At 44.8% G+C, this 25427-nt stretch overlaps 1 protein-coding gene across 1 annotated transcript in view; it reads left to right on the top strand.

The window, feature by feature from the left end:
- Positions 1–25427, top strand: part of MAOA (monoamine oxidase A) — a 66883-nt gene that overhangs the window by 30376 nt on the left and 11080 nt on the right. The window contains exons 4-9 of the mRNA XM_021681890.2: positions 15888–15992; positions 16753–16844; positions 21608–21749; positions 22630–22779; positions 23050–23209; positions 24144–24240. Of these exons, the coding sequence (XP_021537565.1) occupies positions 15888–15992; positions 16753–16844; positions 21608–21749; positions 22630–22779; positions 23050–23209; positions 24144–24240 (746 nt within the window). The remainder of the gene's footprint in view (positions 1–15887; positions 15993–16752; positions 16845–21607; positions 21750–22629; positions 22780–23049; positions 23210–24143; positions 24241–25427) is intronic.

The following is a 25427-nucleotide window of genomic DNA, read 5'->3' as shown; positions in this document are numbered from 1 at the left end:
AAGCAGGGGGAGTGGGAGAGGGAGAAGCAGGCTCCCCGCAGAGCAGGGAGCCCGATGCGGGGCTCGATCCCAGGACCCTGGGATCATGACCCGAGCCAAAGGCAGATGCTTAACCGACTGAGCCACCCAGGCGCCCCCTGAGGCTACTTCTTAAGACTGAACAGGTTATTCATTCTCATTCTTACCTGATGCTTCTTTGCACACTTTGAGAATTTCCTCTGTATCGGGCCTTGACTCTTGGGGAGTCTAGCCGGGTTGTGCCGTTTCATACTGTTGAAACGAGATTGTTTAAACTCTGCTGATTTCCATGCAAGAAACAGCAGCTGTTGCCAGTGTTATTCTTTCTTACTGAAGCCAAACATGGAGCAGCTGGAGTCTGGAGATGTGCCTTGAGAGGTCAAGTTCTCCGATCTGCCAGTGCAGCCCACTTCCTGGAACTACACAGGCAGGGCTCATTTACTCATTCTTTTATTTAAACATTTATGTATTTATTTGAGAGACCGAGCACAGGAGGAGAGGGCACAGGGAGAGGGAGAGAGAGAGAGTCTTAAGCAGACTCAGCGCTGAGCGGGGAGCCGGATGCGGGGCTCGATCCCACGACCCTGAGATCACCACCTGAGCCAAAACCAAGAGTCAGACATTTAACCAACTGTGCCACCCAGGCGCCCCTCATTTACTCATTTTTTTTTTAAAGATTTTATTTATTTATTTGAGAGAGAGAATGAGAGAGAAAGAGCACATGAGAGGGGGGAGGGCCAGAGGGGGAAGCAGACTCCCTGCCGAGCAGGGAGCCCGATGCGGGACTCGATCCCAGGACTCCAGGATCATGACCTGAGCTGAAGGCAGTCGCTTAACCAACTGAGCCACCCAGGCGCCCATCATTTACTCATTCTAATGCCAGGATTCCACACCAGTAGCCACATCACTTCTCACCAGCACTCCCCCAGGCAGTCAGGCTCCAGACCCGCGGGGGACTTCTGGAGTTTGGAGTTGAAGGGACTTGTGAGGGTATGCACACTGATGCACAATCAGGAAAATTTGGGGAATTTCTGATAGCTGGTTTGGGATGGTTTGGGATGCTTGGGGGAAGAGTCTGGCAAAACTAAGTTCAGAAATCCAGGGAGGAATGAAGAAAGTATAAAAGTAAAAAAATTATACGAAGTGTTGATGAACTCTAACTTCCATGGGCCTCATGATCACAAAGGGAAAAACCCCTTTGCTTCCCCACTTTCTCTTTTCTGCACGGCATGGTGTTTCCCTGGACTAGTTAATAATAACAACACTGAGAATGATAGCAACTAACATTTACTGAGCACTTTTACGTGTATTAGCATATATAACGTATTCGCACTCAACTACTAATTAAACAAACGGTCATGTAAAGTCCATTTGCTTCCCAGTCCAACTGGGAAGCAAATGAGTCTGATGATTGTCCTGGAATCTGAGCAGACTCATGCTTCTAATCTCTTCCTCTCTAACATTCAAGAGCTGAGAGACTTTTATTTTCCCTGGAGGCTCATAGTAAACAACAAAGTCCTTTTTTTATGCACGAACTCATTACGTCCACCTTGTTAGGCAGGTACAATTGTCCCCATTTTACAGAGGAGAAAGCTGTGGTTCAGAGAAGTAAAGCAACTTGACAAGGCTGTGAAACTAGTAATGGTCTGCCTACCCCCTGAGCTCCTACTGTTCATGAATTTTAGGACTGACTTACAAATAAGCACATATTGAAGGGGCTAAACTAAACACCATTCTTTTCATTTAAGACATAATCTCATCTAAAGAAAAGATGGATTCTAGAAATACTATTAAACCATCCTCTCATATACTTTAACCTGCCAAAGAACACATATTCTCCCCCCAAGTTAGACATCAATGTTAAGGTAAAACAGTAGTGGGTCAGTTAGAGGTTAATTTATTTTACCTGAATGAGTGCCTTTCTGCTAGTGTTTCTAATAAATCATATCATTTCTGCAATGAGAAATACTCGGTGTGGTGGATGTTTTTATAATGACCAGGAAGCTGTAAAATGAGGAGGACAGATTAGGGAAATTTTATTTATTTATTTATTTTTTTAAAGTTTTTTATAACTTTTTTTTTTATTCTTATGTTAATCCCCATACATTACATCATTAGTTTTAGATGAAGTGTTCCATGATTCATTGTTTGTGCATAACACCCAGTGCTCCATGCAGAACGTGCCCTCCTCAATACCCAACACCAGGCTAACCCATCCTCCCACCCCCCTCCCCTCTAGAACCCTCAGTTTGTTTTTCAGAGTCCATCGTCTCTCATGGTTCGTCTCCCCCTCCGATTTCCCCCGCTTCATTCTTCCCCTCCCGCTACCTTCTTCTTCTTCTTTTTTTTTTTTTCTTAACAGGGAGATTTTATATTCCATGTAAGATTATTAATAAACCATATAGCAAAAAATAACTCCACTTATTTAAAAATATCTCAACCCTCACTGTTCTGTCCACTTCTGGGGGGGAGGGAAATAAAGGGACTTTTTCCCGTCACCATAGGGCATTGGGTTAATAATGCAAATTATCTTTGTGACACTCTCTGCACCGGCTCTCCTGACAACCCCAGCTTCTATAATCTCCCACAGTGCATTCTTTTCAGTAAGTAACACCAAAATGGTGGTGGGTGCATCACCAGAAGATTGCCATTGTCTAGTTAAAACTAAGCCATATTCGTGATGGTCCAGGTTGCTTCAGCTTTTAAATGCTCCCAGGGTGCAGCCTTAAAGAATGCCTCAATTATCTCTTCTGACAGCAGACCATAGTGCATCCAGTTTCAGTGTGTTCTAGGATGATTTTTAGTATTCACCAAAGAATTATTCACGACCTTTGGTTGATCGTGTTGACAGTGCAAATTTTGACACGACAGCATGGAGTTCCAAGCCTGAGCCTCTGAGCTGAGCAATGGGGCTAGACCAGTGGTATTTTGCTCCCTCTCCCTTACCAGGGAGACCACGTCTATCTACTTCATTCACAGAAGGTTCATGTCATTATTGCCAAATTCATTCATTAGTTCAATAAGTAGTTACTGTATAGTCTTCTCTGTACAAGATAATTGTTCTAGGCTGGAAACGGTGGACACATGATCGAAGTTTCTGCTTGCGTGGAGCTTACCATTAGCTAACATTTCTGCCTGTATCCTTCATGGATCTTGCGAATAGAATACCTGTTCTAATTCTGGTTTAGTAGATTCTGATTCTTTTTTCTTCAGTTCTTTTTTTTGTTTTGTTTTGTTTTTTAGTAATCTCTACATCCGATGTGAGGCTCGAACTCACAACCCTGAGATCGAGAATCACATGCTGTACCCACTGAGCTGGCCAGGCGCTATAGAAGATCCTGATTCTTATAGAATAGGTTTTTGAACGGGTCTTATGAATGTGGTGAATTGGAAACGGGTCTGTTTAGGAGATTATATCTGATTTGTGAAACTAAATTAACCATGTTGTCTTTACCCTAAAAGGTAGATTTGAAGTGGCATCAGCTAGGTGTGTTTGAAACATTCTCTTTATGTCTTCTTTTCCTTTGGATGGTGTAAGGGAAGCAGATGGACTTGAGTGCTTCTTGGGTTGGTTGATCCATTACTTGCATTAGTAAATTAGATGCATCATCATTACAGTTATTTTATGAGTACGTTAAATGGAGTTGTGGAGACTTTTTGTTAAATTTTGCAATGCTAAGTCTTGGAGAGGAAGGAAGAAGTGCTTGATTTCCTTTTTCTTCTTTTTTTTAAGATTTTATATATTTATTTGAGAGGGAGAAGCAGGCTTCCCACTGAGCAGAGCGACCAATACGGAGCTTGATCCCAGGATCCCCAGGATCCCGAGATCATGACTCAAGCCGAAGGCAGATGCTCAACTGACTGAGCCACCCAGGTGCCCCCCCTTTTTTCTTTTAATGGGTTCTTCCAGATCTTAATAATGAAGAAATGCTGTAGAGAGGGAGAACACTGCCTCCAGAGATGGAGCAAGGCATTTTGCAGGCGCTGCTCTGTGGGAGAAATTGACACATTTATGCATTCCCACTTTCTCCCTGCTTTCACACCCTAAATAAAAAGGGAGACTATAAATACATACCACACATTTCTTTTTAGAGAATGGTGTGATGAAAAATTATTTAAAACAACATAGGCTTTCCTGATAGTAACAGCTCACCAAGCAAGTTTTCCTAGTATGGGTTCTGTTCTTCCCACAGCCGTTTACTTGAGGTTTCTATGCCAACGACTGAAATCAAAAGGCTTTTCAGAATGTGTGTGCTCTGGAATACTAAGTAAAAATTTTTTTGTTGTTGCTAAGAGGTGAACTCTGTTTTAGCCAGCAGGCCGTGTTGAAAGCAGGGGATTTATTTTTTCTTAGTTTGTCTTAATGCTTGCCAGAAATAACTGCGTCTTTGACCCCTTACTTTGTAATAGAGTGTTTCCTTGGGATTAGGGACATGTATTTTTAAGCTGCTTTCAACACCTTTCCATACCAACTCACAGAAGGTGTATCTTTTGTGTTCAAAGAAAGTTCTGCTTTCACTTTTAAGTCTGCTCAGTAGGAAAGGCAAGAAACCAAAGGTGTTCGGCTCTTGTAGGGATCTTGCTTGTTGCGTCTTCGTCTCCTTTCTTTTAATCACTTACGTCCATCCCTCCTCACTCCATGCATAGGTATTGTCTTCCATCTGTATTGTCACCTAATTTGAGTGATCCTATGAGGTAATAAGCATGTCCTCCCATCTTATAGATGAGAAAACTGAGGCTCAGAAAGCTTAGGTGCCAAAGTAAGGCTTTCCAGGTCTTGAGCCCAGGGCTCTGTGGCTTATGTCACATCGTTCCTTATTTCACAGGGAGAATGTCAACTTGTAAATCCCTTTAGGAAACTGCTGTGAGGTATGACAAAAATCACCTTACCCCTAAGGGTTCTGGACTCCTAACATGCCACTGAGGCAGTAGGGGCTCCTGTGGACGCGGCCTCCTTTGGACACAGGCACTGGGAGCCATATGTGGTGCCATTCACCAGGGTGGCTTCTTCTCTCACACCCTGAGCCATGAATCTGGAGTCCCTCTGGCCTTCAGTGAGTGCCTGACTGCCGAGGAACACCCAGGCCACCCCAGTTAGGCACAGCAGGCTTGGGTTGGTTGATCCATTACTTGCATTAGTAAATTAGATGCACCATCATTACGATTATTTTATGAGTACGTTAAATGGAGTTGTGGAGACTTTTTGTTAAATTTTGCAATGCTAAGTCTTGGAGAGGAAGGAAGAAGTGCTTGATTTCCTTTTTCTTTCTTCTTTTTGTTTAAGATTTTATTTATTTGAGAGGGAGAAGCAGGCTCCCCACTGAGCAGAGCGACCCGCAGATGGGTTCTATTACTGTGTTAAACTACTAAGTCTAGGGGTCTCGGGCATGGTTTGGAATTGCTGGCTATATATTCTTTTTGGTAAGTGACTTATGTGAACTCATTAGTCAAAGTATGATTGACATAAGAGTATCTTATTTTATATCCTCCCTGGTTTAAAAAGAATAAAAAGGAAAAAAAGTGGGGCACCTGGATGGCTCAGTTGGTTGAGCGTCTGACTCTTGATTTCGGCTCAGGGCATGATCTCATAGGTCGTGGGATCGAGCCCTGCATTGGGCTCTGCGCTCTGTGGGGCGTCTGCTTGAAGATCCTCTTTCCTTCTCCCTCTGCCCTTCCCCACCCTCTAAAAATAAATGAAGCTTTAAAAAAAAAAAAAAGAAAGAAAAAGAGAGAAAGGATTTAAAATAATTTGTATAAGTCAGGGTAGAGATGAAAAAAACACAATTAGGTAAGAACAGGCACGTGGTAAATGGGCAGGTGCTCATAATAAATTCTGTTTGATCATAGAAATGAAGTAATACAAGAGGGATTATTTGCTTTCTTCTCTAAATTACAGTTATACATGGGTTTTTAAAAGCAGAGAGACTAAACACGTTCATATATTCTCACCTTGATCTATCAAGTAGTTAGTAAAAAGATACATGGACGTCGCTTGTAAAAAAATAGTTTTTGGTAGCTTCCATTCTTTTCCACTCCATTTTAAAAAGACTTCATTTCTTTCTCTTTTTTTTCATTTATTTCTTGTGTTTACAGGAAAGTGTAATGACAGAAATTACTCTTAAAGCCTTGTACTGTTTAGAAAGCCAGGTCAGCATTAGCCATTTTCTCTCAAAGCCTCCTTTCTTTTTCCTATAAATTTTCAGGGAGAAATCTCCCATTTATTTTGTAGATCATAAAGCTTCTACTTGGTTGAAGTGACAGCCCAATAAATAGAAAAGTCAGGTTAATTGATTTTTTTTCCTTCTGTTTTTTTTTTTTTCTTTTCTTTTTAAAAAAATTGGCGGGGGGGCGCCTGGGTGGCTCAGTCCGTTAAGCGTCTGACTCTTAATTTTGGCTCAGGTCATGATCTCGGGGTGGTGGGATCGAGCCCCGCGTCGGGCTCCCTGGTCTGCAGGGAGCCTGCTCCTCCCTCTCCCACTCCCCCTGCTTGGGTTCCCTCTTTCGCTGTGTCTCTCTGTGTCAAATAAATAAATAAAATCTTAAAAAAAAATTTATCTTCTTAACCATTAGGTGTACAATTCAGCGACATTAGGTACATTCGCATGATTGTGCACCCATCATCTGTTTACAGAACTCTTTTCATCTTCTTGCTATTCATTTTTAGTAGAGGCCAGTTCATTACAGCATTCCTTTTCTAAGCATTCATTGAGAAGTGGTCTAGAGTCGGCCTCTGTGACTCAGTGAACTGGCTTTCAGTGGCAGTGTAGAAAGGGGATTGGGTCAGACACGAAGGATTTTTCTTAGGCTGTGGAACTTCGCTGTCACCTCCTCAAGTGGGGCCTCGGTGTTGCAGTTAATGGCAAAAAGAACCTTGTCGGTGGAATGAAGCTTCCTCAAGAGAAACTGCTCTAGTCTCCATGATAGCCCAACTGCTAGAGGTTCTGAGCTTTCAGGTTAAATGTTGCCAGTTTGAGGTCAGACTCTCCTTTTTTCCTCCCCCTACTTTCTACTTCATCACTATTTCTGCTTCCTCCCCATCCCCCCCTCTGCAGCCCCCACTTTACCCCAGAGCATGCACCCACTGTCCTAGCCCAAACACTTAATCATTGGTCCTGAAGTGTCAAACTTTTGTAGAGTAGCCTTCTAACAGCTGAAACTGAAACACCCTTGAACGTCCTTATAAATCCCATACCTGGTGCATTCTGGGCACTTCCTGATGAAGGGAAGTTCTGGTGTCCCATGAGCACATGCTGACCCAACCAGAAAGTCTTTGCTGTCGTTGCCCTGTCCTGCCATTTAACGGGATCGATGCTGTCATATGTAGCCCTCTATCTCAGGCCTGGACTCTAAGCTTTTTCACTTCTGTGTCAAGCTCATTGAACGAATACCTTTGGAAAACCGGGTGGACCGCAGAGTTTTAGTAAGTGGCAGTTTTCCTTACTTTAGAGATGGGAGAAAATTGTAAGAATGCAAGTATTTGGTTCAAGGTCCTACAGAAGTGTGTGTGAGAGAGAGAAAGAGAGACAGACAGATGTGAAAGCCTAGTTGATAACTGACCTTAGCAAACACAGACCTTGAAACTGAAGAGACAAATAATGATCACAATGTGGATACCTTCCATTTGAGTAGTCCAGTACTGTTTTCCTAACACTTCCTTTTGTTGTTTGCTTTGTGTTCGGGGTCTCATGCAACCAGAAGAAGAAAATTCTAGGTGGAATGGCAGAAAATGTGAATGTTAATTATAGTTAAATGTAATGACTACTTTGATCCCAAAAGCTGTGGAAATGAGTCCTTTCCATTTAAAGGCCATTTCTCATGTCAGGTTTTTCAAACAGAGGGATCGATTCCTAAACTACTAGTCCATTTCCTTTTATTCTGACAGCTCTCGTGTAATTTGTCAGACTCAAATGATACACTGGGAACCTCAGGCTGAGATTTAATTTTGTGTGTTTGCCCAAGTACCCAGTGGCCTAGTTTCCAGAGCCATATCCAGCAGATAAATGTCTCAGAAAAAAACCTCAGGCTTCCGAGACGATGGGAAGAAATCACCACTGGCCCACACTTGCTGCCCAGCAGGGGTCATAAAAGTTGACTCGGAGGCACAGATGTGGGCACAGTCACTAACCTACATAATTATTGGGGCCAAAGTAGTCCCGAGTATCTGTGACTTTTCCCAGTTGGTAGATTTTTTTTAAAAATCCTTCTCTGATGTTCAAATGTGGGGAAGACGGTGCTAAGGCTCTAGTGACTCCTGGCCCCCTCCCCCTCCCATGTCTCCACCACCATGATCACGGGAGCCCCCGCTGGAGTAACTCCACGCAGTAGAACGGCAGGACTGCCCCTGCCCAGTCACTGGGTTACACAAGCTGAATGCACTCACTTAACAGCCAGCCTGGCAAGAAGCCCTGCTTTGCCCTTGACCCTCTCTACCTACTCTGACGTACTTTCTCTTTGTACTGCCCGGTTCCCAGAGGCAGAGTCCCAGGCTCGAGACTCAGCACAGAGCACTTGCAAAATTTCATTTTGTTTTTCCTATTGACTTAGTGCTGTGGGATGACGTACATTCTTGTTCAGGAGACGTCCACATGAGACCATATTCCCATTAGGAGCATTTGGAAAATAAATCCTCTGGTTATCAGGGCTCTGCTTTCTAGCCCCTGTTCTCCCGTGTTCCCTTGGGCCCCTGCGAGTGCCGGCCAGAAGAGGAAGAGAGCATGCCTAAGGGAATATTTTCTAAGCAACATTAATCCCAACAGTGCTTTGCAAGAGGGGGTTTCTTGGTCAGATACATTGTGGAGATGCTCCGTGTCCTATCCCTATCGTTGAGTGCCAAGATGTCTGTTAGCAAATTAGGGGTCCTATGAGGATAGGCAGAAAAATTTTTTTAAAAAAATTAAAAAGAAAAGCTGTTTAACTATAAGCCAGGATTTCCCAAATTCATGACCACAGAACCCATTTTTACATAGCATCCATAAGGAGCAGAGTGAGAAATGCTCATATAGGAAATGGTTTTAGAGATCTTCATCTTTTTCTCTTCCCTTCAATACCTACACATAGGGAGTTCTAGTAAATCTGATGGTAGTATTGATTATGGCTATTTTAGAAAAGGTGTGTATGTGGAGTTGATCATTAAAAATCAGTGCTAAATTGGCATTGATTAGAAGACCTTGTCTGAGGTGGGAAAAGAGGGAGTCATTTGTGTAGAAAGAGGCTGGACTCCTTCTGGAGCCTGGAGGAGCTAGATGTGATATCTGTACATGCAAGAATTGTATCCCCCCCCCTTTCTTAAAGATTTTATTTATCTATTTGAGAGAGAAAGAGTGAGACAGAGCACAAGCAGGGGGAGAGGGAGAAGCAGACTCCCTGTTGAGCAGGGAGCCCGACCTGGGGCTTGATCCCAGGACCCTGAGATCATGACCTGAGCCAAAAGCAGACAATCGACTGAGCCTCCCAGGCGCCCCTGTATTTACCCCTTTTATTCCTCCATGTAACGAGCATTTCTCGGAACCCTGGTCTATACAAGGCAGTGTAGGAGATATAAACGTGTGTGAGGCATAGCCCTTCTCCGGTGTGTTGAAACTAGTCGGGAAAGTTCTTACATAAATCAGTTTAATAGCGTAGAAAATAGTGAGGTGGCATGGGCAACAAACAAAGTGCTTTAGTCTGCCAGAGGAAGCAGAAGTCATTTCCAGCTTCTGCTAGGTAGGATCTTTGGGACCATGTTTCTCTCAGAGCTGTATTTACTCATGCCAACAACCTCCAGACATAGAAAGCACATCCTAATAGGCTCCCAGTGGAGGATCCAGCTCAGGGGCACTGCAGGTCCCATCTTCCTGACATGGAGACTGAGGCACGGGGAGCGGGGAGCAGGGGACAGGGGAGTCTAAACCAAGAGCATGGAGTCATGAACTCTACTTCTGTCTCTGCCAAGGCACCAGCTGGGATTAAACAAATTATACAAGTACACACGTATATATCCACATATATGTTAAAAACCTAATATATACATAATGTGGACCTCTGAATATCTTCAAAGACGTAGTGAACCTGCTAAATTCATCAAAAGCTGCCCAAATTTATTACGCTGTGATGCATCTCACTTATGATGATCACAAGATTTTAATTAGGAGCAATGAAAACCAAGAGAAATTAGACATGAAATCCAGGCATAATAATATCAAAGATGTAAGGAACAAGAATAAAGCAAATAAATGTTTTTTTTTAATAGGTTATTTATTTATTTATCTGAGAGAGAGAGAGAGAGAGAGATAGTGACAGAGCCTGATTTTGGCCATCATCAGTCATTAGGGAAATGCAAGTCAAAACTACAGTGAGATACCACTTTGCCCCCCCCAGGCTGGCTAGAATCAAAATGTCGGTTAACAAATGTTGGTGAAGAAATGGAGCGTCACTGGTCGGAACGTAAAAGGGTGCAGCTGCTTTGCCAAATAGTTGGGCTGTTCTTCAAAATGGGGTGGGGAAGGATGGAGAGTGACTGTTAATGACTAAGGGTTCCTTCTTCGGGTGACAAAAATGTTCTAAAATTAGATGCGGTGATGGATGCACAACTCTGTGAATATACCAACACCCATTGAATTATACACTTTAAATGGGTGGATTATCGAGTATGTGAATTTTTTTTAAAGATTTTATTTATTTGAGATAGAGAGAGAGAGCAAGCACAAGTTGAGGGGGGGTAGAGGGGGAGGGAGAAGCAGACTCCCTGCTGAGCAGGGAGCCTGACGCGGGAATCGATCCCAGGACCCCGGGATCATGACCCGAGCCACCCTGGCGCCCCTCGAGTATGTGAATTATGTCTTAAAAAAGCTTTTCTGGAAAAGCAGCCACTCATCCTCACAGTGTAACATTTTCATCTTTTTTTCTAACTGCCTGTTTCTCCAGAGTTAATGGCATTTGTGAAAGAGGAAAAAGCGCTGTCAATTATCTTTACTTACCCAAGAGCCTCCAGAAGAGTTCATATTGTTGCTATTTTAATTGCTTTGTGTGTAATTTCTGTATAGAACTAGAGTCCCTTGGGAAAGGCGGCATAACTATTCATTTGAAACCTTTCATTCTTGATGCATCATTTGTACCTGGGCGTATTGGTCATCTTGTTCCCCGAGATGGGACTGCACAGCTCACGTGCCGCTGCATTGGCTCATAGCCGTCCAAGTCCTGAGAGAGGGACTGAGAATAAGATGAAGGTCATGAGCAAACACCGAGGAATGTGCTGCCAGCCCTTGAAAGTTGTATGAGAAGTTGTACATTACCATTTGGAAGTTCTCTTCAATATAGAGGGAGCGGAGGCATGAGAAATGCAAACCATAACACTGGGCAAAGAGAATAAATCCAGATGTTGGCTGAGCTCCCCAGGGAAATGGGTGGGTGGCTGGGGAAAGGCTGAGGATCAGACCCTGGGGAAGCAGTGGATGGACGGAGGGAGGGTTTTGCAAAGAAGTATGGACACTAGTTGGAGACTTGGAATAAGCCATGCAGTACGATGGCATGGATGTTTCCATGTTAGGATGGCTTGTTTTCGGTAGAGTAGAATGCTGTAGGTTTGAAGAGAGCTTGGCTAATCTGCCTTTGGAAAGAGGAAGAAAATGGTTTTTTTTCAACTATGAATACAACACAGTCCTGCCGTCCTATTTAATGGGTGTCTTTTTAGATGATTTCTGCAGTTAAAGCATTATTAAGTACTGTAGAAAAGAAACCACTAAAAGATTTCTCTTATAGGCTTGTCAAAACAGTGGGACAAGAAGGATGCCAAGGAATTCATATGAGTTGGGCAGACTTGTTCTTAAACCAGTCTAGAACATATCTGTTTATTTTCAAGATGATTAAAAAAATATTTGGCAGCTTTCCTCAGGGGCCTGTGGTGCTCTTTAATAACACCCACTTCCTTTTGTTTAACTAAAACTAAAAGTACAGAGAGCCAACACTCTCCAACACGCCTATCAGTAAATGTTACTTGCTTCCTCTAAACTTGGTTTATTTTATAGGACCAACAATAAAGAATAATGTGGGAGCCGTAAACTGTCACTTCCTGGCAATAGTCTCTTGTTATTAGGAACATCGGTACATTGAGGATGTGGTTTCTCAAAGGGATTTAAGTATTTGGGGCACAGTTCCAGGGACATTATGTTTTACTGGACTTCAACTCAGAGACATTGTGCTTTAGAGATTAAAGGCCATTTTGGAAGGGTTGGAAGGCTCCAGAGTACAGGTACAAAATGAACTTGACCTTTACTCAAGATTTTTTTCCTTTTATTTTCCAAGAGCTGTAGCCATTTGGAGACATTGAGAAAGTACTGACGCCTTTGTGAGAAAACTGTACGATCACATTTACAAGCTTAAGAAGGTCCATTTGGCAGGCTGTTCTCACTCCATCAGGCGACAGCTCCAGGCCCTGCCACCGCACTGCTTTAGGGATTCACACGCACAAAAAGTTGTCTTGAGTTGTCTAGTTTAGAAGCAGGCCATGGAGGAAATAAGCCTTCCAGGGGTTTCTGAGAAAGGAAGAGGTGACATGTAGGTGCCTGTTCCCACATATATGCATTTCTTTAGCAGACTTAGGTTTTCTTTTCTTTTCTTGTTTTTTTTAAGATTTATTTATTCAGGGGTGCCTGGGTGGCTCAGTTGTTAAGCGTCTGCCTTCAGCTCAGGTCATGATCCCAGGGTCCTGGGATCGAGCCCTGTTATCAGGCTCCCTGCTCCGCGGGAAGCCTGCTTCTCCCTCTCCCATTCCCCCTGCTTGTGTTCCCTCTCTCGCTGTGTCTTTCTCTGTCAAATAAATAAATATAATCTAAAAAGATTATATTTATTCATTTGAGAGAGAGCGTGAGTGGGAGGGGCAGAGGGAGAGGGAGAGAGAGAATCTCAAGCAGAGCGGAGTGCGACACAGGGATTCGATCCCACAACACTGAGATCACGACCTGAGCCAAAACCAAGAGTCAGACGCCTAACCGACTGCGCCACCCGGGGCCCCAGATTTAGGTTCTATGGAATAAAAGCAGAGAAGCCAGACATGAAGAGTGAAACTGATTAATGAAATCCCTTCATCAACTTGGTGCCTCTGTCAAGAGTATAAAAATTAATGTTATAGTCAGCCTTTATGATCTTTTTTTAGAATTCCCATGGCTCCTGTTTCTAAAAAGATTGCCGGGCTGGACTCTTCTCTCTCCTTGGATTCTTTACTTCTTTTGCCACCTCTTTGTTTTTCAAGGCTCAGATCATGGGGTCTTTAGGCCATGTGTGAAATGAGACTCTGGTGGGCATCATCCTGAGAAGAACTTTATTAGGAGTGTGGGACACATTTTGTTGAATTATATTTATGATACTTTTCTTAATGTCCCCAGATGATTGAGCATGTTTGTTTTTATTAAAAAAAATATTTCTTTTCAAAGCAAAGATCAGTTCTGTATGATACTATTCCTTGAGTATAAATACATCTTACAGAGGAAAATGTAGATTTTCCCTGATTTCAATTAAGGGAGGAACTGTAATGAGAACCTGCTGTTCTGAAGGCTGCCCATGAGCTGTTAACCCGTCGGCCTCCTCTCTGTAGCTAACATAGCATTCTGGGTAAAATGTCTGCCCATTTTTCTCCAGACGTGCTTCCTCATTTCCCAGGGTTGATGCTGTTTCCTCAAACAGAGCTTCTTCATCTCCATTTTTACTCCTTAGAAACATAAAAGATGGTGTGGCAGATTTCTAGTTTCACCTTTCCAAACTCTCCTTCATCCAGTTGGGAAGGTTAAGATGTCTCTAGAACAAACCTATCTCCACATTCTATCAACCCTATAGGAAGGCCAGAAAGCTTAATGTTTATGAACAAAGGCTTTGGGAACAGGAAATTTCCGTCCTACTATTTTCCAGCTAATATCCCTGGGCTTTAGTTTCCTCATTTATAAGATGGAAATATTAATAGTGCTTGCCTCTACAGGGTTGGAGCGAGATAATACATATGAAGAGCTTAGCCAGGGCCAGGCATGGAGAGAGATCTCAATAAATGTTAGTAATAATGGTCGTGATACCACGGTGGTGGTGGTGATGATAAAGGTTTGGAGTCTCAGAGAGTCGTATTGCAGCATTACAACATGGCATTTTTCAGATAAGAAATCAGATCACATAATCTGCCAAGGTTATTTGAATTTGCTACTGTGGCAGGCAAAATTACTTGTCACTTAATGGCTGCTGTATATCATTACTCAGTTGAAGAGTGCATGTGTGCACGCATGCGTGTGCAGGTGTGTGCACATGAATGCAAATGCTGTTAGGTCTTGCGTCCCTGTCTTGATGGTCAGGAGTTTTTTGTTGTTGTTGTTGTTTTTAAGATTTTATTTATTTGACAGAGAGAAAGACAGCCAGAGAGGGAACACAAGCAGGAGGAGTGGGAGAGGGAGAAGCAGGCTTCCCGCCGAGTAGAGAGCCCGATGTGGGGCTCGATCCCAGGACCCTGGGATCATGACCTGAGCCGAAGGCAGACGCCTAACGACTGAGCCACCCAGGCGCCCCGATGGTCAGGAGTTTTGCTTTAGCTCCCCTCCCCCACTTTTTAAATTCGACACAGTGCTTAATACTGTGCAGTACACACAGTAAGCTTAATGCAAATACTGAGAGTATGTTTTTATTTGATAAAAAAAAATCTCATGCAAAATTGAATTAGTAGACGATATTTTCATCTTACGAATATTTTATCTTTAAGGGAACTAAAAACCTTAGAAAATACCTAGACCTGGTCTCTCTTTCCAAGGATTCACTCTTACCTCACCCCGGTGTTTTCATAGCACAGGGCTTGTCACACAATGGGAATGAAGTCAATGGTGGCAAATAATTAGCTGTCTTTATGTTAGAGGTCTCTTCACCAAAGCAATAGAAAGCCAACTCCGGCTAACAAGAGGGGATTTAGTGAAAGGATATCAAAGGGCCCACAGAATCAACGGGAGGCTGGAGGGCCACATTTAGGAATAGGCAGAGATCAGGGGAGCTCTAGCAAGTTAGGGAGCTCTGGCAAGCTCTGGCAAGTTAGGAGCCATGGGGAAGGAGAACCCAGAGTTAGCTTTCTTCTGTTGTTGGGTGACTCATTCCAGGGTCAGAGAGTGTGTGTCATTGGCCAAGCTTAGCTGACAGCCTCACAGTCTGGCTGCACCAGAAGCCAGAGGGGGTGGAGAAAGGATCTAGCCCATTGCCTGCTATAATGGGAGATGATACCCAGGACCATCCTCCCTACACATCTATCCACAGAGGAGGAGAGGCAGTTTCCCAAAAAGGAACCAGGATAATATTGGGAAAGGAACATGGATGCTGGGCAACCAAAAAAATGTCAAAAGCCCATTATTCTGTTTCTCATATTTTGATTCTTGACTTCAGGCATGGTCGGTAATCTAACCAGTCTTTATTTAGCCTGTGTGAACCCTAAAACTCAGTCTGAGATATTCTGCTCTGTTGTTCCCAGTCTTCTGTGTGGCCCAAGGACAGTCTTCCATGTCATCATCCTGCTCTCATCTGAGTGGGAGCATCCCTCCAAAGAGATTAGCTAGGAGCTCAAGGGTTGAGAATATTGTGGTATCAGCATTAGATATTAGGACGAACTACCTTTATTTATTTTCTCTATATGGGTAGGAGTAAGTTCACAGCTATTATTTCCAGTAGATTAAAAACAGGGAGCACAACACCAAGGGAATTTTGCTAATCTAATTGAAATTTGGGGCCTGTATAGGTAAAATGTATTTACTTCCCATCAAAGGTGATGCTTTTGCAACAGGAGAGGATACTCTTAGCTTGCAAATGGCTCTTATGTTGGCTGGGTTTTGTTTTTTAGAATGCCATCCTAATTTAAGGTATTATCCTTTGCTTTTATGTTGTAGGGGAGAACTTATCCATTTCGGGGGGCCTTTCCGCCGGTATGGAATCCCATTGCCTATTTGGATTACAACAATTTGTGGCGGACAATGGATAACATGGGGAAGGAGGTAAAGTGTGTGTTCAGCTTACACATGACCTGTTACTAACGTAACAATAGCAACCGTTTAATATCCTTCCAGTAGTGCAGAGGACATTGCTCTGGACATTCATACCTATCATTTCCAATACACCCAACTACTCTGCCAAGTTGGTAGTATTTCCACTTGCAAGGAAAATGAGTGCCCGAGGGGTTATGGTAATTTCCCCAACACCACACAGCAAGGGAACCAGGAGTCAAACCCACATCTCTCTGATTGTAATGTCTGTGGGCTTTCAACTCTATGGCACTGAGAATTTGTGTGACATATTTTCGCCAGGTATCCTACTCATAGTTGCCTTACCCATGTGTGATGCCACTTTGGATAGTAAAGGAAAGAGGGATTTATCCCCCCCAAGGTTTTTTACCTAGGCCCAGGCTCCATAAGATCACTCTCTCACACTTAAATTGGGGACTTAAAATGGGCGTTGGCTTTCAATAATAAGGATCATCATCATAATTACATATTAATTTATATATACATTTATATGTAATTCCCCCCCTTTTTGCATCATCGTCATCATCATCATTATTATGGCAACAGCTTTAAGGCATAGAATGCAGAGATCTATGCATCCCAACCCCACCACTATCTATATTAGAATTCTATGTCAATCACACATTCCAACACAGACCCAGAGACTGGTATTCAGAGGTTCTCCTGAAGGCCTGTTGGCAGGGCAGTGGGCAGTAACCATCACACCTGAATGTGGGCCCTTCCTCCTCTGCAGATTCCAGCGGATGCACCATGGGAGGCCCCACATGCTGAGGAATGGGACAAGATGACCATGAAAGATCTCATCGATAAAATCTGCTGGACGAAGTAATCTTGACTATTTAAAATTTACTTTTCATCTTTCCTTTGGATCCTTTCTGTCCTATCTTGAACTGTAGTATTTTTCTTTCTTTTTTTTTTTTAAGATTTTTATTTTTTAAGTAATCTCTACACCCAACATGGGGCTTGAACTCACAACCCCAGGATCAAGAGTCGCGCACTCCACTGACTGAGCCAGCCAGGCACCCCTGCAGTGTTTTTCTTAATAAGTTATAGGAAAAAAGTTAAGAGGAAACCTAATGATCTTTCAGTCAGTGGCAACTTTGAAGGAACTTTAAACACTTCAGAGTGAGTTTGAACATAAAATGAATCTAAAACATAAAAACAAAGAGGAGGTGAATGAAGTAGAATGTTTTTAATGAAAGGGCTCTGTGATTTGCAATAAAATAAGTAATTGTGTATTCAAATTATATAGCAGTCAGCTACAGAAGCAATTTGGAAAGATATTAAAGTAATTCCATACAAATGTAGAAAAACATGGAACCAAAAGCAAGCTAGTCTATATTAATGAAAAATATAAATTTTATAGTATTTTCGATGAGAACCTGTGTAATGAGTTGAGTTACTTACAGGTTGTTTAGTCAGCTTTCTGGGGCTGCTGTGTGAAGGCACTGTAGCCATCGGTGAGGAATTGTGGTGAATGTGTTAGGCATGGCCCCTAAACTCGTGGAGTTAGTATTCTTCTAGCAGGAGAGACTGACATTATGCACATAATTCCATAATGCTACTAGAGTGACTGTAACAGGGATCTTGACCTAAGGGTAAGGAAGAGATTCCCAGATGCAGCCATCTTTAAACATAAACCAAAGACTTAGTGCACCAACTAAAAACGAGTCACAGAGGATGGGAGGAGATAGGAAAGGGTGGATGGTGTGGGGGACAAGGTATCTTCCAGGAATGCCACAAAGTGGATGAGGGAGAGAGAGAGGAAAAGATGGATGGTGTGGAAGGAAGTGCCTTCCAGAAATGAGCCATAGTATTTGGGGATAGACAGGAAGGGAGGATGATGTGGGAATATGAAATCTACAAGGAATGTGCCACAGTGGATGGGGGAGACCAGATGGATGGATAGTATGGAGATGACCTGTTCCAGGAGTGAGCCATAGCAGATGGGGAGAGACAGAAAGGGTGAGCGGTGTGGGGGAATGGTATCTTCAAGGAATGAGCCACAGTGGAAGGGTGGAGAAATGAAAGTTGGATGGTGTATGCAGATGGTATCGTCCATGAATGAGCCACAGTGTATGCCAGTAGATAGATAAAAAGGCTGGATGGTGTGGGGGGAAGGTATCTTCCAAGAATGACCCAGTTGATGGGGGAGAGAGTAAGAATGAAATATGTGAGGGGTTGCTATCTTCTAGGTATGAAACACGGTGGACTGGGGGAGACAAAAATGGATGTTTGGTGGGATGGTATCTTCCATGAGTGAGCTTAATCCATGGAGGGAGACAAGAGAGGTTGATGATGTGGGAGAATGATATCTTCCAGGAATGAGCCACTGTGGATGTGGGAGACAGGAAAGCTGGATGGTATGTTCCAGGAATGAGGCGCAATGGATGGTGTGTAGGAATGGTATTTTCCAGGAATGAGCAATTTGATGGGGGAGACAAGAAGAGTGGAATGTGTGAGAGGATGGTATCTTCCAGGAATGAGCCACTTGGATGGGGGAGTGGGAGATAGGAAAGCTGGATCTTGTGGGGTGATGGTATCTTCCAGGAAGGAGCCAAATGGATGGGGACAAACAAAGAGAGTATGGTGTGGGAGGATGGTATCTCCCAAGAATGAACCATAGTGGATGGTGGAAATAGGAAGGCTGGATGGTGTGAGGCTATGGTAATTTCCAGGAATGAGCCACATGGATGGGGGGAGAAAGGAAGAATGGATGGTATGGGTAGATTTAATCTTCTAGGAATGAGTGACATGGATGGGGGCGGGGGGGCAGGAAAGGAGGATTGTGTGTGGTGATGGTATCTTCCAGGAAGGGGTGTGACCAGATGGAATGAGCCACAGTGGATGGGGGAGGAAGAGAGGATGGTGTGGGAGGGTGGTATCTTCCAGGAATAGGCCATGGTGGATGGTGGAAGAAGACAGCATTAAAGATGGATGGATGGTGGGATGGCATCTTCCAGGAAGAGCCATTGTCTATGGAGGTAGTCAGGAAGAGTGGATGGTGTTGAGGGAGTGGTATCTTCCAAGAATGAGCCATAGTGGATTGGGGGAGATAGGGAAGAGAAGATGGTATGAAAAGATGGTATCATCAAGGAATGAGCTACAGTGACTATGGGGTGGGGGGGGGGGAGTCAGGAAGGCTAGATGATGTGGAAGCAAGGTATCTTCCAGGAATGAGCCTCAGTGGATAGGAGAGACAGGAAGGCTATATATTGTTGGGGGGAATGATATCTTCCAGGAATGAGCCTGTTGACTGGGGAGACTGAAAGGACGGTTGATGTGGTGGATAGTATCTTCCAAGAATGCACCTATTGATGGGGGGATATAGGAAGAGTAGAAATAGTTGAGGGGTGAGGGGATGGTATCTTCTAGGAACGAACCACTGTAGGGGGAGAGAGGAAGGGTGGATGACTGGAGGGGAAATTTATCTTCCAGGAAGGAATAGTAGTGATGGAGGTGGGGGAGGGGTACCGGAAGACTGGATGATGTGGTGACAGTTATCATCTAGGATGATAGTAGGTTAAAGGATGGTATCTTCCAGGAATGAGCCACAGTGTATGGAGGTGGGTGGAGACAGGATGGTTGATGGTGGCTGAGGGGATGATATTTTCCAGGAATGAGCCATAGGTTATAGGGGGAGACATGAAGGTTGGATTGGTATCTTCTAGGAATGAGCCATATAGATGGGTGGAGATAGGAAGAGTGGGTAGTGAGGGTGGATGGTATCTTCCAGGAATGAACCACATGGATGGGGGGAGTCAGCAAAGACGGATGTGGTGGAGAATGTTACCTTCCAGGAATGAGCCATAATCCATGGAAGTAGACAGGAAGAGTGTGTGTGTGTGTGTGTTTGGGGGGTGGGCAGTGCTATCTTCCAGGAATGAGCCACGGTAAATGGGGAAGATGGGAAAACTGGGTGGTATGGGAGAATGGTATCTACCAGAAATGAGCCGTGGTGGATGGAGAGGAGAGAGGAAGAGGATGAGGAGATGAAATCACCCAGGAATAAGCTACAGTGACTGTGGGGGGAGACAGGAAGGGTGGATCATGTGGGAGCATAGTATCTTCCAGAAATGAGCCTCAGTGGGTAGGAGACACAGGAAGGATGGATGGTGTGTGGGGATATGTTCCAGAAGTAAACAATAATGGGTGGCAGGGAGAGGATGAGCGGATGGTGTGGTGAGATGGTATCTTCTAGGAATGAGCCACTGTGGATGGGGGAGGCAGGAAAGTTGGAAGGTGTGGGAAGATGGTATCTTCCAGGAATGATCCATAGTAGATGTTGGGGAATAGGAGGGGTGGGTGGCCTGTTGCAGGATGGTATCTTCCAGGAAGGAACCACAGTGACTCAGGTACGTGGTAAGGCGGGGGGGTACCTACAGGAAGCATACATGGTCTAGGGGATGGTATTTTCTGGCAATGAGCTACAGTGAGGGTGGATAGGACACAGGAATAGGGATGATATGGAGGTATGGTATCTTCCAGGAATGAGCCATAGTGGATGGAGGAGACAGGAAAAGTGGATGGTGTGAGAGGTTGGTACCATCCAGGAATGAGCTACAGTGACTGTGGGAAGTGACAGGAAGAGCGAATGATCTGACAGGTAGCTTCCATTAATGAGGTGCAGTGGATGAGTGTAGACAGTATAGGGGAGGGATGTTGGGGAATGGCATGGCAGGAATCAGCAAGGTTTAGGGGAGATGCAAAGAGTGAATGTTGTTAGGGGAATGGTATCTTCCAGGAATGAGCCACTGTGGATGGGGGAGACTGCAGGGGATGGATGGTGTGATGGGTGGTATCTTCCAGGAATGAGCCACTGTGAATGCTGGGAGATATGAAGGGGGATGGTGTGGGGGATATTATTTTCCATGTAGAGAAAACAGGAGACAGCTCTTGAAGGCCCCAAGATAGGGAGATTGACATGTTTTTGCAGTGATATGACAGTGTGCCTGGACTCTAAGGATGCCATGGGAGAGCAACGTAATTAGAGGTCGGAGAGCTGGTTGAGAGGCTGATGGTGGAAGATAGAGTGGCTGCTTTCCACATTTTTCCCTTTTGCCATGGATGCCATGAAGGGTTTTATGAAGAGTGGTTTTGTTCTGTTTGGCATTGTCAAAAGATTTTATTGGCTGGAATGTGGCAAAGGATCAAAAGGAGCTGTAGTCATAAACCAGGTAGGGATGACCCGGAGGAGCCACCACCGTTGTAGCCCAGGTGGGGGATGTGGATGGACTGGAGCAGGGTGGGGGCAGCGGAGGTGGAGAAGAGAGCACGATTGTCCAAGGAAGCGAGACCTGCATCCTTAATGATCCCTCACCAGCATCTTGACCCTTTTAGACGGTACCAGAATTAATATGTTTGGAGCGAAGCCGTAACTGCCTCAAAACAAAGGAATAGGTTCTTTTTCACCGGACGTTAAAGTGTGCATTCCTTCAGAGGTAGAGCCTGTGAGGATTGTTGTTTTCTTCCCCCCCCCTAAAAGCAGTGCAGATGCTTTTGAACTGTACTGAATTGTTTTAAAAGGGTGCTGTGCTGTGAAGCATGTGTGTATTTACACCTGACTGTCGCCTTTGTTATGTGACCAGGACCGCTAGGCAGTTTGCGTCGCTCTTTGTGAACATCAACGTGACCTCTGAGCCCCACGAGGTGTCTGCGCTGTGGTTTTTGTGGTACGTGAAGCAGTGCGGAGGCACCACTCGGATATTCTCGGTCACCAACGGGGGCCAGGTACGGAGTGTCCCTTCTCAGCCTGTAACCTCCGTTTGTGCTTCTGCCCTCACCCAGTGCACAATCTTAATAGCTGCTTCCATGTCTGGAACCGTGAGTGGATTTGAGACACGAATTTTTGAAATGATTTCAGCCAACGTGCCCCAAACCAAAAGGTCTCCTTTCCTTCTCTCGTTCCTAGAGATGTGGTCACAGCTAAAGAATGTTTCGTTTTGAACTAATTAGGTTTTTGGAATTTAGGTCCTTCCCTTTTTTGGGGGTGGGGGAGAGGTAGGTGGTAAAATTAGTGCAGCTCTGTGGGAGGAGCTGAAGTACTACGGATCAGCTAATTTTCAACAACTTCTAGAACTGGTAAAATGACCGTACTTCAAGTCATCTCTGTTGCAGACAGGGTCTGTCCCATAGTGCAAGGTGTAGCGTCTTTCTCCACTAAGTGAATAATTCCTCTCCTCAGGCGATCTCCGGAACACCCTAAGTTGTTCTCATGGCTGCAAGAGATATTGGCCATTTGACCCTTAGCTTTAGCAAATACAGGACAGTTGCATCTTTGAAGTATCTTTATACTTAGAAATTCCACATTGCTTCCTTTTTTTTTTAAAGGTTTTATTTATTCATTTGAGACACAGATAGAGAGAGACAGAGCATGAGCAGGGGGAGAGGCAGAGGGAGAGGGAGAGGCAGACTCCCTGCTGAGCCAGGAGCCCGATGCGGGGCTCGATCCCAGGACTCTGGGATCATGACCTGAGCCAAAGACAGACGCTTAACCATCTGAACCACCCAGGCGCCCCCATATTGCTTCTTTTGACCTGTATTTTACTTTCTGAGCTATCGTGACCGATGTTTGATATTTATAGTCCTCGTTGCCTGCCTTCTCCTATAGGAACGAAAATTTGTGGGTGGATCGGGTCAAGTGAGTGAACGGATAATGGACCACCTCGGGGACAGAGTGAAGCTGAGGTGCCCTGTCACCTATGTGGACCAGTCGGGTGACAACATCATCATCGAGACATTGAATCATGAACTTTATGAGGTAATTCAGCCTCGTCCCAAGGAGCATATATTAAATAGGCCTCGTGTCTTCTGCAGCTTCTAACCAAATATAATCCAAGCAGTGGTATAATTAATGCTGGTGTGTCTCCAACTCTGTCTTCCAAATTACCATTTTTAGTTGACCTGCCTTGTTCTGTTGTATGTGGTTACTGCTCTGTGTCATTCTAAATGATCAACATGATGTTTCTCCCCCTCTGTAAAGACCGAGACTCACACGTTTGAGGTGGTATTTTGTGTCTGTGTCTTTTAGTGCGGATACGTAATTAGTGCCATCCCGCCAACCTTGACTGCCAAGATCCACTTCCGACCAGAGCTCCCGTCAGAGAGAAACCAGTTAATCCAGCGTCTTCCGATGGGGGCTATCATTAAGTGCATGATGTATTACAAGGAGGCCTTTTGGAAGAAGAAGGGTAGGCTGCACTTACTCACGTTTAAATTGTGTTAAGTGAAGGGATCACACTCTCTTTAGGGACCTTCTCATAGACCCTGAACAGAAAAAAGATGACAAAGATAAATATTTTTAAATTGGCAAAGAAAGGATCAGAAATCTCAGTCTGTCTATCACTTCACAGCCCCTGGTGCGACATAGAATGACCCCAAGAGCACCTGCTGTCAATGAAAGGGAAGGAAGAGATCCCCCCAAGTGGCGGGGGCACCATTGCCCTGGTCCTTGGCATATGTCCTGCCCCTTACTCTAAATGAGAGAGTGACGCAAAGGGGGTGCTGTGGGAAGAGTGCCGCGTTGAAGTCCCACAGTCCCAGGCTTCGCTTGCTTACTAGCTGAGTGACCTTCGCTGTGACAGTTCACCTTTCAGCGTCAGTCTCCTTGTGTCACAATGGTGACAGTGAGACCTGCTGTCAGGATGTGTGCGGCAATTAGCTGAGGCAGGGCCTGGGTGGATTTGGTGGCTATTGTTGGCAAACCTGCTCCTCCTCAAAGGATTCCTTCCCCCATCTTCTTCTGTGGGTTCCTAGGGGTGATTCCCTCTGACGCAAGCCTCTCTTTGCCTGTGTACTCCAGGGCTTCGGGGCCTCGGTACGGTTTGAGCCGTAGCACTGGTCCTGCGTGATCTTTATGTAGAGGTCATTGAGATGGATCGTTTGCCACGTGTCCGGGTCAGCAGATATCCTTGTGTAGTTAATGTGTGTACTTAATAAGGAGATATCGTCTAGGGTTGGGGCAAAGACTATTTGAGGTTTGCCTTCCTCTTAGCAAAAGAGTTTTATATGTGTGTGTACGTATGTGTGTGTGTGTGTGTGTGTATCTCTATATATCTCTATATATAATTCCTGAATTTTTGATGAGGTCAGTGTCAATCTCCTATTGATTTTCTCTTTATTAAGATTACTGTGGCTGTATGATCATTGAAGATGAGGAAGCTCCAATTTCAATAACCCTGGATGACACCAAGCCAGATGGATCGCTGCCCGCTATCATGGGGTAACTTAGAGCTGAATACTGTGCATTTTCTAAATTGTGTTGGTGTCTTCATGTGGACGCTGGCAGAGCATGTGGAATCGAGGTCAGGCAATCGTGAATAACCCTACAGAAATACATCATTTTCCACGTTTTAAAATTTAATGTTTTGTAGGTGGCACGGAACTCTGGGAAACTTGACAAAAACTGACACGATTTTGAACTTGCGCCCCTTCCTTTCTTCCCCCACGAAACTTTTGAGGACAGAGTGAAGGAAGCAGCTAGACAGTATGGTAGACAGCCCCGCCCGGGGGCAGAATGTCCACACTCATCTAGAGTGAGAATTGACTGTTTTGGTCTGTAAAACCTTTCAGAGTTAGGCTTCTCTCCATTCCAGACATCACTACACCGCCAACATGAATACGCTGATCGTTACCCAGGGATGTGAGACCCATGACCAGTGAGGAAGTGCAGTGTGAGGTAGAGCCGGCCCTTGAGTGGGTGTCCCTCATTGTGATAGGTCCCACCGCAGCTGTCCTTTGCTGGGGATGCTCCAGGGTTTGGTCCTGTGTCCGGAAAAGGAGAGCTCTCCCTTTCTCCTCCCAGCCCCCCGCCCTCCACAACTCTGCCGTTGGGGGGCTGGGGGTCCAGACAAGGAAGCAGTGCTTTCACAAGGGAATTGCTCAGGAGTGCCTCCGCCTTCCCGAGTGCCCTGCCTTTGACCCTTCCTCAAAGCTCCACAACTCAAAAGGCTGTTTATTCTACCACATGACAACAGAAGAGCGCAGCCTCTGTACTGGCCGAGTGACTGCCAGACACCCGCGGTTTGGCCCTTCCCCCTCGGGAGAGTCGAGCTCACGCACATTGCATCATTGAGGGGAAATTATAAAACCAGAGGCAGACCCGTGACCCGGGACTTAGATTGGACTGCGCACGAGACATTCTGTAACCACGTCTCTGGCTGCAGAATAACAGAAGTAGCACCAGCCTCCCTGGGAAGGGCAGGTGCTCACAGCGGAACGATCAGAGGAAGGGCGCATCCTCTTCATCTCTAACCCCACTGGGCAAGAAAGGGTACAGACTGTGTGGGCCGTTCGCCACCACCTTCTGCGTGCCAGAGGAAAACAGGAGGTTGGCCTAGAGGTTTCAGGAGACCGTCAGGACCAGTCCGACTGTGGACGGAAGGACACTGGATGGTCTTCTTGCCCTGG

This window comes from Neomonachus schauinslandi, chromosome X, assembly GCF_002201575.2.
Source record: "Neomonachus schauinslandi chromosome X, ASM220157v2, whole genome shotgun sequence".
Lineage (NCBI taxonomy): Eukaryota > Metazoa > Chordata > Mammalia > Carnivora > Phocidae > Neomonachus > Neomonachus schauinslandi.
Note: the sequence above shows the minus strand (reverse complement) of the source record. Positions and strands in the feature narration are given on the sequence as shown.